Below are 17,239 nucleotides of genomic sequence, written 5' to 3' on the forward strand. Positions count from 1 at the left end.
CTCACGAACATATCCAATATTACACACATACATAAACAAATGCATAGGAGTATAGGACTAGTGAAGGCCATTACTACCATTAAAACTAGCTAGTGTCAGTACTAGAACTAGTTAGTGGTGTGGTAGTGCTAGTGCTAGTTAGTGCTAGTACTATTGCTAGAACTAGTTGGTGCTAGTACTATTACTAGAACTAGTTAGCGGTGTACTAGTGCTAGTGCTAGTACTATTACTAGAACTAACTCATGGTAGTACTAGTGCTAGTAAATGCTAGTGCTAGTACTAGTACTAGAAAATGCTAGTTTGTGGTAGTTAGTGCTAGTACTATAATTAGTGCTCACAAGTGCTAGTACTAGAAAAAGTGCTCATAAGTGCTACTTAATAATGCTATTACAATTATTAGTGCTCACAAGTGCTAGTACTAGAAACGTGCATGAAAATGGAAAATCATAAACATTATGTATTTAGTGCTAGTTAGTGCTAACACTAGTGCCCATCTTTTGATCCAATGGGTCCGCATGTCTTAGCCACATGAGAAGGCTAACGAGTCTCAAGCAAAAAGCTCACTCCTAGCATAAGCACCATGTCCACATGGGAGTGCATTGTGTGGGTGAGGATAGCGGGAAGGCTCTAGATTGTCAAGCATTGCAACTTCATAAATTATGCAGCAAGCTTGTCCAAAGGAACCCATATCCCTAAGATACCAGTGAATAAGTTGAGTCATTTCTACAAGAGTGATGACTAAAATGTGATGATCCTTATCATCTACACCATAAGAAAAATATGACAATATTGGGACAAAAAATGCCATTCAAGTTGGGGAGAGACCTTCTTGGCAACAACATGGATAGGGGAGGAGGTGAGGAGGGGCATTTCATGGATCTTCTACATGGAACCAAGGAAGTGAAAGCTCTTTGATGTTTGCTTTTGGAGCTTAATGGGTATACACCATCTCAAAAGCAAACCTTCCCTAAAGAAAATGGGTGGAACCAAAAGGAAGGAGATGGCTCTCATCAAAGACTAGGGTGCGAGATCGCGGAGAAACTAGATTAAAAAACAAGAAGCCCATGAGGGTTACAATTGAAAGAGAGATCAGGGTGAGCAACAAGATGGCTTGCAATAAAATCTGATCAACAAGGTAGATAAGCTTGTGCATGACATACCAAGCAACCCATCATATGCTAGTGCTCTCCTAAGAGGTTCAAAGAGCATATTTAGAATGCCAACAAGCCAAAAGCCTCACCTTGGGAAGCACTTGGCATTGGAGCAAGAACAATTTTCTCCACTCCTAAAAAGGATGAAGGTTCTTTAGAAGGAGGTAGAGCTGATAGAATAGATGATAACTCAATGCAAAAAAATGGGAAGAGCTTTCAGGTAAGATCCCCTCTAGAATGTTCATACTAGTCTATTGAATGACATTGATGAGGTGGCTCTATTCTAACACAGTCCTAGGGTATGTACATGGCACTAGATGAGCACTAGACCTTCTACAACATTTTTGAATCGATGTGTTTTTGGTTTTGAATATTAGATTCCTATGGAATGGATTCCTATGTCTTCCTCTTTGAGAAACCTAAGATGGCGAGCATTGCTATCAAGAATGGGACTTGGACCATTCAAAATAAATCTCCTTCTGTCAAATGCTAGGAACCTGATTTTTCCCCACATATGCCCCCTTGTCGAAGGCACCTATCTAGGTAGAGTTCCCGTATCGTCCCCTTTTTCTTTTCTCCTCCATGATAATGCCCTTGTTTGGATACTGAGAAATTCATAAATCCTTGAGGCAATCCTCAAGCATGCATCCTTATGAATTTGGTTGGCAATCCTCCAAGTTCTCATGGAGTCAAGGATGGGTTAGGAGTGAGAGGATCTAAAAAATCCACTATTAAAACATTCCCTATTCATGCCTCCTTTGTGGCATGGGACTATCAAGGACTTGCCACAAAGGACTAGTTGTAAAAACCTAGGGAAAAAGACTGAGGAGTCACCACAGATGTGGAACAAAGAAACAAAAGGTGAGGAGAGTGTGCTAGAAATATATAAAGAGATGACTTAGAACACTGAAAAGAGACGGTTTGGTCTCAACAAGATGCCAAGGGTAAAGAGAGTGGTAGCAATAGTTTTCATGTGCTAAGGGATGAAGATATGGACTCAAACAATGAAGTAATGGTGGAGGAAATAGTTCCTAATTCACAATCTTTTGAGAACCACATACTTAAGGATGACAAAGTAAACTTAAAAAATGAATAATAGACTTAGAAAGTGAAGCAAAAGAGGAAGCCAAGCGGACAAGAAGGCTCAATTAGACAAAAAAGCTACATAGATAGACAAAATTGATCTCAAACAAGTTGCAACTCCAAAGGCTAGGGAGAAGAGAAGACCGTCATGTGGATTTGTGATATCCCTGGCATAGATTCCAAGTCAGTTTAAGAAGAAGAGAAATAGCAATATTTAATCACATGACAAACACGTTCAAGGACTAATAAATTATTTGAAACCATTAGTATTAAATAGATGGTTAAGAAGAATGGAGATTAGACCAAAATTTTTGGCACTCCAAAAATAGGGGGTGTCAAGTTGGTAGTTACAATAGTTTTTAGAAGCAACAAAAAATGGTTCATCACATTTGTTGATGAAGGAAGAGGAGGGGCGGCACTTGGGGTAGCCTCTAAACTGGAAAAGTGCATTGAGTGGAATTGGGGTAGAATTTAGACATGAAATTTTGTCTTCTGAAGTGTTTTCAAGTTATGCTCCAAACTTTATTAGGGATATGACCCTTTTGTGGGACTCATACCCCTTTAAAGATGCAACAATTATAATGGGTGACTTTAATAAGATAGACATGGAATGGTCTAGGAAGTGTGATCAGAGTTGTTCTAATGGAGTTATAGCTTTCGAGAGCAGGAAATTTCAGGCCAACTAATTGAACTATGTTTACGATCAGGAAATGTTGGCTATCCTCCTACATGCTTTTGAGAAATGGCACCACTACCTGTATGGTGGCAAGATGAAGGTTAAGATGATTCATAGGGCACTCAAGTACTTCACATCAGATACATGCCTGATAGAACATGATCGAGTTTGGACCTATTGATGTTTGAGAGGAGACCTCTTTTACATGGAGCAACCATCAAATAGATGAACACCACAAGAGAGCTAGGATGTATATATGCTACATTTTAAACATCCTAGTAATGAATCTATATCATGCAATTTCAGGTCTTCATTGTCCTTGCCCTTTTTTGATCATAATACAATCCTATTGAGGTTTGAAAGAGGATAGGGAGAAGTGAAAGGTAGTGGTTCAAAGCTACAATGTTCTTACTTCAAATCTCATATGTTGAGGTTGGAAAGTGGTAAGCCAAAGGAAAATTTGCAAAATCCTGCTTCAAAGCTAACCCTTTCTTCTTTCAGATTCCATATGTTTAGGATAAGATAAAGGAGATTTGGGGTGATGCTTTTAGAAGGACCGCAATTATCTTTGAGAAGTGCTACAGACAAAACTTTGATTTTCCTAAAAGCAATTGGGAAATGAGATGTTGTTGCTAGGTTTAAGAGGAGATAGAACATAGAGAGGAAAATCCTCCAGTTGGCTTCAATTTCTCAAAATAGGGACAAAAGCAATTGAAATATTTCAAGGAGTAAAAGAGAGGAGAGAAAGAAGAAGAGAAGAGAGAAAGAGAGAACGAGAGGAAAGAGAAGAGGGAGATAGAATATAAAAACTCATTTTTGCTCAATAGAAAATGAAAATATAAGATCTCCTGCTCAATAGCAAACAAATTTACACGAGGATGGTGGGCAGACAATTCTGATAAGGCCAATAATTACGTGATTAGGAGATTTAAGGAAGAAACATGTCTAAGAAAGGATGACTCAGTTGAGAAATAATGATAGAGTGATCACAGACAACTTCAAATGTTTTTACAATAGAGAAGCTTTTGGCAAGGTCTATGTGTAGCCACGTTCATCCAAGGGTTATCTCTAAATTATGCTTTTCCTATTTGCCTTGTTTAATTTCTATATATGATTTAGACTTGTTGGACAAGGAGATTAATGTTGATGAACTAAATGGAGCTGGAAACTATATAGGTAAGGGCAAGAATCCAAGAGAGGATGGCTTGTTGAATATTATTTGGTCTCTTAGAATATTATTAGGATCCTCAATGGAGACCCCTAACCTATTAAACACATAGCTCTAGATAAGGGAGAAGCCAAAAGACAAGTAATTTTTCTATTCTTGAGGGATTTCTAGAGTCTCTTCCCAAAATGCTTTCTGCAAAGTCAATTGAAATCTGAAAATTCTCCTAATGAAGAGACTTGGTGGGATTCCATCTTTTAAGGCTAAGCTTGAAACTTGCTGGCATTATTGACCTTGTAGTGAAAGAAGGGGAGGCTCTTCTCTCAATGCTGTACGTCAATCCATTCCACTCTTCTTGACAAGCAAAAATGCAATATGAGTTAGTATATCATTCATAGACTTGGATAACCTACCACAAAATGAACATCAAAGACCAAGGCATCCCCAAGTGAGCCTTGTAGTCCTATAAGCTAAAGTGGGATCCCTGATCTCACAAAAGGCCCAAGCCAAGTAGACCAAAAGTGAGGCCTGACACGTGGAAGAACCGAATACAAGGGTATGTTTGGATCGATCTGCTGAATTCTCCCTACACTTCATTTGAGGTGACCTACTAATTGGAGTCTCCAATCATTTGCATTTACTCTAATTGGAGTCTCCAATCATCTAGAAGGTTTTAAAATCCTTCCAAGAACCCACAGAGGAAGAGGTACATACAATGAGAAGTACCAAGTGGTTTGCCATGATCATCAACTATATGTCATTCCACATGACAAGCCGCCTACTAATCTCTTCCCAAGAGGAAGAGAGAACGCTCCATAAGATACTCCTAAAGTTGGCACAAACTTTCAAAATAGCAACCATAAAGGGGGCGGAGATTGGTTTAGGTAAAGATCCACGGCCGCATGGCCAAATCTCCCCATCTAAAATTCAAAATTCAAATCTAAAGATTTGGAAGGAGAATGGGACTGTATGCATCGAATGAAAAAATCCTTTCAAGGCTATTGTCCTCACAAAACCCTCTAACCACCACCTTGCATAATAAGGCTATGCTCTACAAGTTTAATTCTATTATATTGAGGCCTCCTTTCCACATGAGTAGGATGAAAGATTCCCGAGCTGCCATATCTTTGTGTCTGCCAAACCATCTAGTGCACTCCAAATAAAATTCCTTATCGGCCCTTTGAGCTGAGTGATGCAATCCTAGAATGGCACCGACAAGAGCAAACAAACCATGCCATGGTGGCCAGCAATACCTAATTAACCACCACCACCCTAGTCACATACAATTTAAACTTGCATGTTCATCAATAATCTTTTCTCAATGGGACTTACAAGAAGTAGTTTACATGTAATAGCCACAAGATTTTGAGGAAGAAGGATAAAAATACATGGTATGCAAGCTAAAGAAAGCACTTTATGATTCAAGCTATACACTCAAAACAAAGATGGAATCTTAACAGTCGTTGCAATATACGTGGATGATCTTCTAACCATAGCATGCAACAACATTGAAAAGATAGATCATGTCAATGTAAAGCTATGTAGACATTTTGATGTGAGAGTTTAGTTGTACTACATTTTGGGTATTGAGATCAATAGGACAAAAGATCAATCTTTCTCAATGAAAAAATATACACTAATGAGATGCACAAATAGTTTGATATGATAAATCAGCACTCTAAGGTCACAACACCTTTAAGCTTAGGATTAAACAATTTCAAGATGTGACATTATATGGACAAGCGATTGGCAAACTAACTTATCTAATGACAGCAACTAAACTAGACATCTTTCTGTGCTAGCCATGGTTAGTCAGTCTATGGCAAACCCATGTAATCATCATTGGAAATTGGTGGAAAATTTTCAAGTACATCAAAGTACAATGGAGCATGAGCTTTCATATCTAAGAGATACATGCTAGAGATCACACTTCATGGGAGTATGGTCAAGCAAGCAATATAAAAATAGTGGCTTTGTCTACATGCATAATACATTGCTTTATCAAAATGTGCTTGTGACTAATGTAGCTATGAAGAAGGCTTTTAGGTGAAAGTGCAAGTCAAGGGGAACCTACTATCACCTTTTGTGATAAGATAAGCACAATTGCTTAGCAAAGAAAAAGGGCATTAATTTACCCTACTTTATTGTCATGGGGGTATTAAAATCAAAACTAGCCCATGTAAAGAAGTAGCCGCATGCACACACTCCCAAAATGAATGATGACCTACTATCATGCCCCATACACATGCTTGATTGCTCAATCATTACTAGGATAGGCATCTATTGCTAATTCATGGAAACCTCTTGAGAACCAATTCAATGCAAACAACATGTCAAGAATCAATCTACTTGATACATAGAAGTCCCACAGTTACATTGCAGAATATGACACCAGAAGATAATTCACAGGAATTAATTCCTTAGTTAAACATTTGAGAGTATTTAGCTCTCTAGTTGACGCACTTGTTCTAGAACGGACTCAAGATGTCTTCATAGGATATGCAAAAGAATCCAAGGCATATAGATTGTATGATCCAAACAAAAGAAGGTTGATCACCTCTAGAGATGTTATTGTTGATGAAACTTGATCATATTTTTATGAACCTGCAACAATCTTTGTGTCCACTCAGTCATCAATTCTATTGATTCACAGAACTACCTTGCCAACATTAAACAATGCTCAATCCATAGTGACAACTCAAAGCAAAGCCAAGTAGAAAATGCCATAACTCATCACCATAGAACCAACTAGAGTTTCCCACTCAACCATAAAGCCATCAACACACCCTCGAGCACATAGAGGTGTTTGACTTAGATCCATGGCTTGACCTCATACCATGAACATCACTCCCTAGAGGGTACATAGAGGTGTCTGATTGAGATCCATGGCTTGACCCCATACCATGAGAACATCACTCCTCTAAGGAGAAGCAGTCTTTAGACTAGCTTGCCAACCTAACCCCATACCATGAACATCCCTTCTGGAGGGAGGAGCAAGCTTTAGACTAGTTTGCCAAGATACACAGTTCAGGTAGTGATTAATGAATAGTTATATCATGCCAATATATAGCCTAGCCCATGGCTATATATGGCCTCAATACCTTTTCCCCCCCAAACCTCTCTTCCCTTTACCCTTAGCCCTAGGGCCTTCCAACCTAGGATAACGACCTCGCCCTCTATTGTCTCCCTTATATCCTTAGGGCTAGGTACTGCCAATGCATAGTTAGCTAGCAATGTAACATATGGCTAACCATGAGTTGTAAAACTTGTGTGTGGGTTACTATATTCTTGTTTTTGTTTGATACAAATGCCAACATTCGTCATGTTGAACAATTATTATGGAGCTAGAATATGGACATTATCCAACATATTAGCCACATAAATACTTTTGTTTCAAGATGTATTCCCATAATTGTAGGTGCTTTTTATCTTGTGCGAAGGATAACCATGATGCAATCAATCTTTTATCGAGCTTTGTTAAGGCTTTGACACTTTTCATGCCCTCACATTGTTGCATTTACAGCAGAACTATTGAAGAAGGATTCTTCCCATGATACATGCGAAGGGCACCATTGTTGGATGCTAGGCTACCTCGCAATGCCCATAGAGACCATTCATGGATGCCAATGACAATCCTTTGAGCATGTTCTAGAGGCACCATGACTTTGGACCCCAATCAGGCCCATAGAAGGCTTCAACTACTCATGACTGAAATAAGATAGGACAGACGACTCCCAAGATGCTCCGAGTTTTGTATCTTGCTTGTTGTTCCTAGTTTTCATTTCACCTCATAATCAATAGTTTATGAGGTGTAAAACGACACCCCAATCCCCCCCATCAAGGGTATACTCTCATGTTGGATTCAATTTCTTCTTTGTATTACAGGCTCTTTTTACCTTGAGCAGATTGACCCTTGTTTGCCCCCTTGTTGCTCAATGTTATTCAATTGCACCATAGAGCCTATGAACATACCAAGCTAGTTGCGACACATATTCAAGAAGGGTTACACTGGCTAGAGCTCGAGTAACAAGCCATCTGATTTTTTCTTTAGGCGCATGTAGGTGAACAAACTCAAAGAAGATATCTATGTTATTTTGGACGAAGTTGGTTGAGAGGTCATTGATGATGTTAATATTGCTCAAGTGCTCACCCGACACCTATCTGCTATTGTTGGCACGCCCCCTACGCAAACTGAAGGATACGTTCAACTGGTTGCATTGTTTCTTCAATCTACTCCAACGTTCGTCACGACTGAGGAGCAGCTTCACTTGGAGAGAACTTTTACTTCTCTGAGCTAGAGTTCGTTGTGAAATCCATGGCTCCTTATAAATCTCTCTCTCTCTCTCTCTCTCTCTCTCTCTCTCTCTCTCTAAGATGCCACCCAAAAGCTATACCAGCAAATCCAAAGGATCTTGAACATCTTCAAGCATAGCTAAACCACAATTGAGAAACACTTGCCATGAGTTTGACAAGCCTCTTTAATGAGGCCTTCTAAAAAGGCTTTCCATTTCCTGGACCACCAGCACCATTTCTATCTAGAAAACAAGACACCCACCCTATACCTTGAATAAGGATTTTGTTAACAAATACTATAAACCCAAACCCACTTACAAACACCCATACCCACACACAGGGCACATTCACACACGCATAAACAAATACACGTATATTTACATAGAAGAATACTCAACAATAGCTTTCCCATTTTTCATGTATCTAGCCATTTCCTTTAGATAAATTTCCTGGATTGCCTCAATGTCCATGCCTTTTGTGCCTTAGAAAGTACTTTAACATCGAGAAGGTATATTCTAGCAACATTGCACGACTACGAAGGACCTTGTATGAGCCAAGTTGCATCTGAGATTCATTTCATCACCCTATCAAAGAAATCATCTTCACACTACACTTCCACTATCGTCTAGGCTTTACTGGACAAAAATATAGTAATCAAAAAGTTTATTCTCCTAGAAGAGGCAACTGCTAAAACTAGCCTAGCAATGATAAAGCAAATCAATGTAGCTGAAAAATAAACAAAAACATGTAACCCAATCATATCCCGCCTTACTACCCAGCTCCTCTCTAACTACTTGTCTCTTCCATGTTCCCTTCATCTTGTGGCCAACCAATGTTCTCACGTATCTCTCTTATGTCTTTGCCATCTTGTTATTATGACTCTTCGAGAGACTCCATACATGCTAAAAGGATGCTTGGAAAAGTATATGCAAGCTTTTTTGATCATGAATACTCGTTGTAGAGGTCTTTTGGTATTTCCTTGGTTTGATTTATGTCGTGTTTTCAGGCTTTAGTTCTAAAAGTCACTAGTGTGTTAGCAAGGACTTAGATTTCTTTAGTTTCTTTCTTGATTGGACTACTGTGGCCCCTCTTGCTTATGATAAATTAGCCTTCCTAGTAATTTATAATCTCAGATCCTATAGTTAGATATACCTTGCATTCTGGGCCCAGTTAGTATACACAGTGTTTTAACCAAGTTGACCTAGAGAGGGCTGCCTTGCCTTCAATGACTTCGAACTCCCATGTTTTTGTCTCTCTAGCCAAGTCTCTAGGTGGAGCATTGCTCTCTGGTACAAAGCAAATATTGTTGTGACCTCAATCTTGAACAGAATTTTAGAAAAATCACCACCTATTGAATGATCTTAAGCATAGGACAACCTTCAAATCCTTTTATCTTTATTTAAACCCACATTGTTTGCTATAGAAACAAGAGTAATACCCTTGCAAACTAGCAAGTTGTGCATACAAGCCATAAATTCAAGATTCAAGAATATAGATCGCCTTCCCTTGCTCAAATTTTCGGATTCAATATCAATTTGACCTCTGACAAGATCATACATTGTTGTACAAGAATTTGTCCTATATCCACAACAAATCAATCAAATAAGCTTCACATCAAATCAAATCTTGAATTTGTGCACGAGCATTGTAATCACATGCGACTGTTGAGAAGGTGCCCCGGTAAATATGTTGTTGATGGCACATTTTCAACCGACCATTTTTTTGACACTTGCTCACTCTTTCCCTGCAAGGGATGTGGTTGCTTTGATACCTCCACCTTATTCTCAGCGAGAAATTTTGCAAAGCGTGATCCTTTCTGCAAGCCTGGTTCGACATTCTGACCCTGTAAGGTGCTATCTGTGCTTGGCAGCTTAGGCAAGAAGGGCAAGAGTTGAGTATGCCTTGGAGGTGAAGGAGGCACCAAGGCCCAAACTGCTGCAAGTTGCTCATTAGGCTTACCAAGTGCAGACAAAACTGAAAGGTCTTTCATGTCTGAAAAAGGTAACATAAGAACATCAGTTGAATAAAGTAGCCATGACTGGGACAGCAAGACAGAACTCAATGATGTAAAAAGGTGAAAAAACTTGAAACTGAGGATCCACCTCCAGAAGCATAAGTGAATATGGGCTTCAAAGCTGCATAAGGAATACTGAAGTTAAGATGAGGTATCACAGTTCCACCACTATGCCTCGCATTGCTGTGTAGTTTTTGAATCCACACCACACCAAACACCACAAAACACGTTAGCAAACATCAGAGAAAACAAGAAACCACATGAACTTGAATACTAAGATACCCCCAACCAAATCAGTTGAACTGCATTTCACACACTGCACACAAGATTTTCTAAAAAGAGAAAGAGTGCAAACTTGATGTCTACAATTCCTGGGCCCCAACTTGACATGACTTTATCCTTAAAGTCTTTCACAACTCAAAAAGGGTATGTTGTAATCCCACGTCTAGAAGGTGTTAATTAGTGAAACTCCAGGGACTGAAGGAATTTCGTTTTCGTTATGATATCTGTGAAGATGTAAGCAGGGAAAGATTGCAGCCTGGGATTCATATCAAACTTTGCAGTCCAGGTCTGCACAAGACATTCATCAGGAAGGACCTGTGACACATTTCCTTATAGATTTGGAAATAGGGACCTTTCCTGCTTTTGTAACGTTGCCATCTAGAACATATGAAAAAAAACTTGAAGATATGTATCCAAATTAATAAACCTACAAGCTATGAATTATAAGGCACAGATTCTAACCACAAGCGACGTTAAGTCCTCTATAGTAGATTATTAACTACAGCAATCAGTTTAATGAGCATGATATGAAGCTTTGGAAGGCAAATTGAGAGTACAACTGGGGCATTGTTGCTCCCACTACGTGCTCCAACTAGGTTCCTCCAAGGGGCTTTAGTGTGTTGAAAGAGTCGGGGGTGGTTTTAGCATTTAAAGCAGCCTTCACATACACAAAAACGAAAAGACGTGCAGTCCTTGTCTGTTTAAATCATTCACCTGAGTGTTATAGAGATGGGATATTCCCCCCCATGGATTGGGAATACTCTCGTGATGTTTTCAGTTTTTGGTCTCATAGGCTCTTTTGGCCTTCTGAAGACGTTAATAAACCTGTCTTTCTTTCTCTAACCATAGCATGAGCAACCCAACTACATGTGCCTATGCCTGTGGCTGTGGAACAAAGAATCACCTTATCATTCTGGCTGTTTCCTGAATTTGTCTTGTTTTTTTCTGTGCATGTGGGTGTGAATGCGTGCGTGACATTGGTGTGGGCATGTGAAGAAGAGTGGGATGGAAGGAAACCTTGTGACGAGCCCTATCAAGCGGCCTCGTTCACTCACTACAGCCCCTCCACTCCCACCTGGATGTACAGCAGCTGTAGTCTCCAGCATTGCTGGCAACTCTTCTACATCCGAAAAGCCAACTCGAGGTATACTTCCCGCCTTTACTACTCTAGAAACCACCCCTGCGCTGATAGAAGGGCACAGTTCTGCAAAAGAGTACAATTATGCCTTTCAGCTGCCACCATAAGCACAAGATTGAAATGAAAAATGCAGATTACAAGGGTTCAAATTATCACACAATGACAGACCAAATGTATTGTAAATTGCATTAACATTCAAATCACCTGAACGAGGCCCAAATAGGCCATGTCCAATTACTACAGCTGTTGTGCCTGGCAAAGGGCATCCTTCTTCAGGTTTTATTGGTAGTAGACCAGCTGGTACAGAGTCAAGCTGCAACAGTGCAATGTCCAGTGGTCCTCTTGAAATGTAAACTGCCCTAGCATCAAGCCAAGAGCGAGGCAATGGGTACTCCATTCGTACCCTTATTTTCCTGTAGCTTCTGTAATTTATATCTAAAGTTGGCTGACCAACAACACCATTGTACACTGCATGATGCAGAATCTCATCTGAATGTACAGTCCTGTAAAAGGAAAAATGTAAACTTCCCTGTTCTCTACATTTCCTACAGTTCTCGAGGGACTCGTAGTCACTCCCACATGTATTTGATACCAAATTCCAATTCATAGAATCGCCTCCAGTCTGAGTGGCGTTTTCAAGAGGTTTCAGCTCTTTTTCCCCTTGCGAGTGTGAGAATTGTGTTTTCCCAAAACGCCAAGGCTCTAACAAATGAGCATTTGTGAGTATAAGACCTTTATCGTTCACAAGAATACCAGAAGCCCACGCTCCATCACCAACAGTTACCAAAACAACAGATGTAACAGCATCATTTACGGCTGATGAGCAGAACTGCCGATCCTGATGGGAGCATTCATGGTGGCCCAGTTTCCTGTCACAAATGCCTATATTTCTGGCTTCAACCCCTCTTCCTTCAAACATCGAAGAAATGGCATACTCAGCATGCAATTTCTGAGGACCCGCTTGCAAATCAATTCCAATAACTCGCAGAGCAGGTGCAAGAGCCTCCCAAGTTATCACCAGCTACAAATAACCAGATATAGAATCAATAATAAAGTGCAGACACAAATGTCTAAGGGGAAATAAAAAATGCAAAATGCACAACTAAATATTGTTTCCAAAATATATCTACAGCAGGTACCTGTACTTCAGCACCACCACCACGCCGTCGCAACGGTCTACCAAGCATCCCAACAAATGCACCACATTCATTGAATACTGGTGCACCTTCCATGCCTGTACTATGCAACACGTCCTTTTTAAAGAGATGATTTTAAAAGAGAAATCTTCCTCAAAATCTTACTTAAAATTTTCAATGCCAGAATAAAGAACATAATGAGAGCTCACCAGGAAGGCATCGCACATCAGCCATCAAAAGTGAAACAACAGTAGATGCAGGAGGCCAGCAATTTGCAACAATGCCTACTGCCATGCTGACCAGAAACAATCTATAAGCTGGTAACAGAGTTGAACTAGCTTTACATGGAAACTACGTATCTAATTCACCAAAACCATGTGAGGTCTACCTTTTCAAATGATGTTCATTCCAAGTATAATTAAATATAAATTTTAAGCCATGAAAAAACTTTTACAGACCTGTTGAAAAAATGTAGCGGAGATAAAGCCCCAAATGGAGATCCTACTACTAAAAGAAAATCGCCTCTCCTGATGGGCTCAGCCAACATCAACTTAGAAACAATCTGCATAAACAGGATTAACCTGAGCAACAAACCAAGAGCAGCCAAGAGTTACGTAGTAATATCAACAGTTTCTTATAGACATAGAGCACTGAAGCAGAGCTGTGCAAATTCGTATCATCAGACCAATAAACAGAAGAAGAAGCAACAAAAATCAAGTGATTCAAAGCCAGAATAAACTCATAAACAGCATAGAAGTTTATTAAATTATATCAAAAAGCTATTAAAATTCTTCAACTAGCTTGCAATGCCAAAGTCCATTTGTCCTAAACTTGGTAGATTAGGATATGTCAGTTGATGTAATTATGGCCAGGCTTATTCACAGACAAAAGAAAATAAGATATATAAAGTGTTTACACTCTGTTTTCGACATTGAGAAATCAAGCATAGAACCAGTGAGCAATGAATGGGAAAAATATAACCAGGATACCTAATATAATGAAATTGAACCTTAGATTCTATGGGTTGAAGCTCATCAAAATAAGTCTCAGAAAGACTGCATCTTTTGGCCAAAGGCATCGTATTAGCATGAATACACGTGTGACATGCAAGACATCCTACCCAAGAAAGATGGAGCATCTGTGTGATCAAGGATAATTCAACTTCAACGCATAAAATTGGTGGTGCTATATGGCAAACATCATGTAACGGCATGTAATCACCAAAGTTTTCATCAATTCACGTAAAGAGATTCAAAATTCAGCCATTTAAATTTTCAAGGCAATGGAAGATGCTCATTGATTTTGACTACACTCCCACCTTTATTGATCTCTAGTGTGAGAAGTGGCACATTTGCAAAAGATCTAGTTTATTCTCCTCGTTTTTCTCGATCAGCATGAGTGGGTGGATGGCTCTTTCTATGATGAAATCTTCTCTGATGTACAATGATCTGAGGGAGCTGTCCAATGAAGATGCCACCATGGACCTTCCAAGATGGAAGTGTCCCAGGAGATCCTAGAAGAAGTCTCACTACGAACAGCAAAGAAGTCGTACTCTCGTGTCATTTCCCAAGCCAGTCGCACTGAGTTACCAATGGAGTAATATAAATTGTGGAACACACCACGTCCAGTATCCAAGCAGTGAGCTCATCACATGCAGGAACCCTTGATAATGAACTCGAACTCCTCGGTCCATAATCACTGCAACACCAAGCAATGAGCCGTAAACAAATCTGGTCCATAGTTATACACTGTCACCTTGCCTACCAGAATCTCAACTGATTAGGGCCAGAAGCAGCCCTCTCTCCCACCCACGCGCCCTCTCTAGCTGTAACCCGTAGGGGAGACACCTCAATGTCAGAAAGCTGGAACTATCTTGCGGTCCCTAACATAACAGTCTTTGCTGCTGCTGCCTTGGAAACTCCTGAGTGGTGAGAGTCTGATGAGGAGTCCTGATCCTGAGACTTACCCTTGGACTTGCAGTCCCTCGCCAAATGGCCTCTTTTGCCACACTTGTAGCACCTCCTCCAGTTCTTCTTGGTCTTCTCTTGAGATAAACAGGCCGCACTGCCACCTGGAATGACCTGCAGCTTGCCCTGGGACAAAAGTACTGACTCCTCTTGGAGCAATAGAGAGGACAGTTCATCGAAGTCTAACTGCCTGGCTGAGACCTGACACTGCAAGGCCCGAGAGACCATGTCATAAGTCGGAGGTAGCTTGATGAGAATAAGTGCCGCCAATTGGAGGGAGGTCGGTGCATCTCCCATGGACAAAAGCTGGTCATGGATGATCTTAGACTTCATCAGGAAGGGCTGCATAGTACTACCGCTGGAGAGCTGCCCCATTAGGGTAACAGCCCTCATCATTGTGTCCCTCGCAGAAAGGTCCTCCAGTTTGGACCATACCTTGAACGTGCTTGTCAATGTCTGGACTGCGGGAGAAACCTCCTCTGTGATGGTGCGCACAAGGACGGAATGTGGCTTTGTCTTTGTCTTCCCATTCAGCGAGTTCTTCCTAAAATTCATCCTCCTGATCCTGGGTCTTGAACAAGCTCCCATAAGCCTTTATGAATCATAGTTACCAGGGAACGGGAACGTTCCGAAATTTCAAGTGCTGGAACGGGAACCGGAACGCCACGTCATCAATTCATATAAAAATATACCAATTATGAAAAGAATGAGTAGATGGAGGGAGTAGATGGATGGAGGAGTTGGATGGAGGGAGGAGTAGATGGAAGGATGGAGGGAGGGAGTAGTTGGATGGAAGGAGGGAGGGAGTGAGTAGTTGGAGAGATGCTGGATGGAGGAGTCGGGCTGCTGAAGGAGGGAGAGAGCAGGTGGAGGGCTGCAGGTCGAAATGGTGGAAAAAAGACGGCCGCTGCTCATGGAACGGGGTTGAGGAGGAGACCCTAAACCAGGAACGCCAGGTTTAGGTCTGGAACGGGGTTCCCTGGTAACACCCTGGTTGGAACATTCCAAACAGGTTCCGAGGGGTTCCACGGTTCCCTCTTCTTTGGAACGGTGTTCCACGCGTTTCGGATGGGGGAACGGAGTTCCCTAGTAACTATATTATGAATGAACCAAATCTTGAGCTGTAGTTTCCAGTGAGCATAATTTGCTCCGTTCAACTTGTCCGTGTCATTCGTGCAAGGGGGAGCCATAGATACGTGATCACCCTAGAACTAGTCCCCCCTCTTCAAAGCCGTTGATCCTACACAGTAAAGAGCCTAGGGAGCAGAGAATTTGAGAGACAAGAATGGATAGGGGTAGGGGAAGGAAGAAGTGTCAGACTGACTGCTGTCTACATCCTCAAGTTGGCCCCGTGCTGTCCACACCTTGACGCCTCAGCCAATTCCAAACTCTGATCTGTCAATACGGGCTCCCAAAAACTTTTCGTGGCAGCACTCTATCCACGTGACGGAAGGACACATGGCCCAGTCCCCATAGCACCTGAAAAGATGGCGCTGGGAAGGCCTAGAGAACTTCTACACAGCAGCAAATGGAGGCTGGAGCAGATTGCTGCAAGAAAGATGCGCAGCAAGAAAGGATGGGAACCACTGCGAGACCAAACGTCACAATGCCCCTCCCAGGATCACGTATGATTTGCAGCAAAAAGAGAGCTGAGGCTGTGAGAACATACCGAAAGAGGGGCTAAAACTGCCTTTGAGGAGATCAATTAGCCTCTAGCTCCAATTATGCTAGATTTGCAGAAGCCTTTTGTGCACAAGCTGGTGCTAGTCGCAGATGCATTGGAATATTAGGGCTTTGCATAGCTAACAGGCACCCTAAGTGGGTTTATGCATATAACCTTGTTTCTCATCCTTTTGGAATAGAAAGAAAGAAAGAAAGTTTATTAAAGTCTTCGGGAGACCGTGAAGGTCTATGAGACTAAAGATAACTGATACAATGAGCATAACAGTGGCGGTCTCAAAACGGGCAAGCCAACCGTTTCTACAAAAAAGAGGTTATGAAGGACGGTGTGTCTAGTCCTGATACAAAAAATATGTGTCTACCTCCAGATGATACAAAAAAGAAGGGGGGGGGCACCAAAAATGGGGCAGAGGGGGGAGACACAATATATATGTGCAGGTAGTGATCGTCAGAGACCAATCATAGAGGGGCCATCAAATGGGAGGCCGGAAAAAACCCTGCGATAGATGATTGGCCTCTGACGTCACGCGGCCTAGTCGAGCTCGATCGTCGGGGGCGACGGGTGGCCCTGTGGACCCGAATGTGTGAGTCTGTCCGCTGGCGCAGCTGTCGTGGCTCTGGCTCTCGCTCACGTCCGCGTCGTCGGCTAGACTG

At 41.3% G+C, this 17,239-nt stretch overlaps 1 protein-coding gene across 2 annotated transcripts in view; it reads right to left on the minus strand.

Moving 5' to 3' along the window:
* Positions 1–9,821: 9,821 nt before the first annotated feature.
* The window catches only part of DEG15 (protease-like protein), a 29,011-nt gene continuing 21,593 nt past the window's right edge, over positions 9,822–17,239 (minus strand). Inside the window, exons 8-14 of one of the 2 annotated variants that reach the window (XM_087388672.1) lie at positions 13,397–13,500; positions 13,148–13,233; positions 12,942–13,036; positions 12,007–12,823; positions 11,682–11,868; positions 10,471–10,565; positions 9,822–10,360 (exon numbers count right to left, since the gene is read on the minus strand). In XM_087388672.1, coding sequence (XP_087244798.1) covers positions 10,020–10,360; positions 10,471–10,565; positions 11,682–11,868; positions 12,007–12,823; positions 12,942–13,036; positions 13,148–13,233; positions 13,397–13,500 — 1,725 coding nt within the window. In that variant the 3' untranslated portion in view covers positions 9,822–10,019. Of the gene's footprint in view, positions 10,361–10,470; positions 10,566–11,681; positions 11,869–12,006; positions 12,824–12,941; positions 13,037–13,147; positions 13,249–13,396; positions 13,501–17,239 lie in introns of both variants that reach the window. The other variant, XM_087388671.1, reaches the window with a different exon arrangement.

Source organism: Dipteris shenzhenensis, chromosome 17 (genome assembly GCF_047967505.1).
Source record: "Dipteris shenzhenensis isolate YYH24624 ecotype China chromosome 17, Dip_SZ_1.0, whole genome shotgun sequence".
Lineage (NCBI taxonomy): Eukaryota > Viridiplantae > Streptophyta > Polypodiopsida > Gleicheniales > Dipteridaceae > Dipteris > Dipteris shenzhenensis.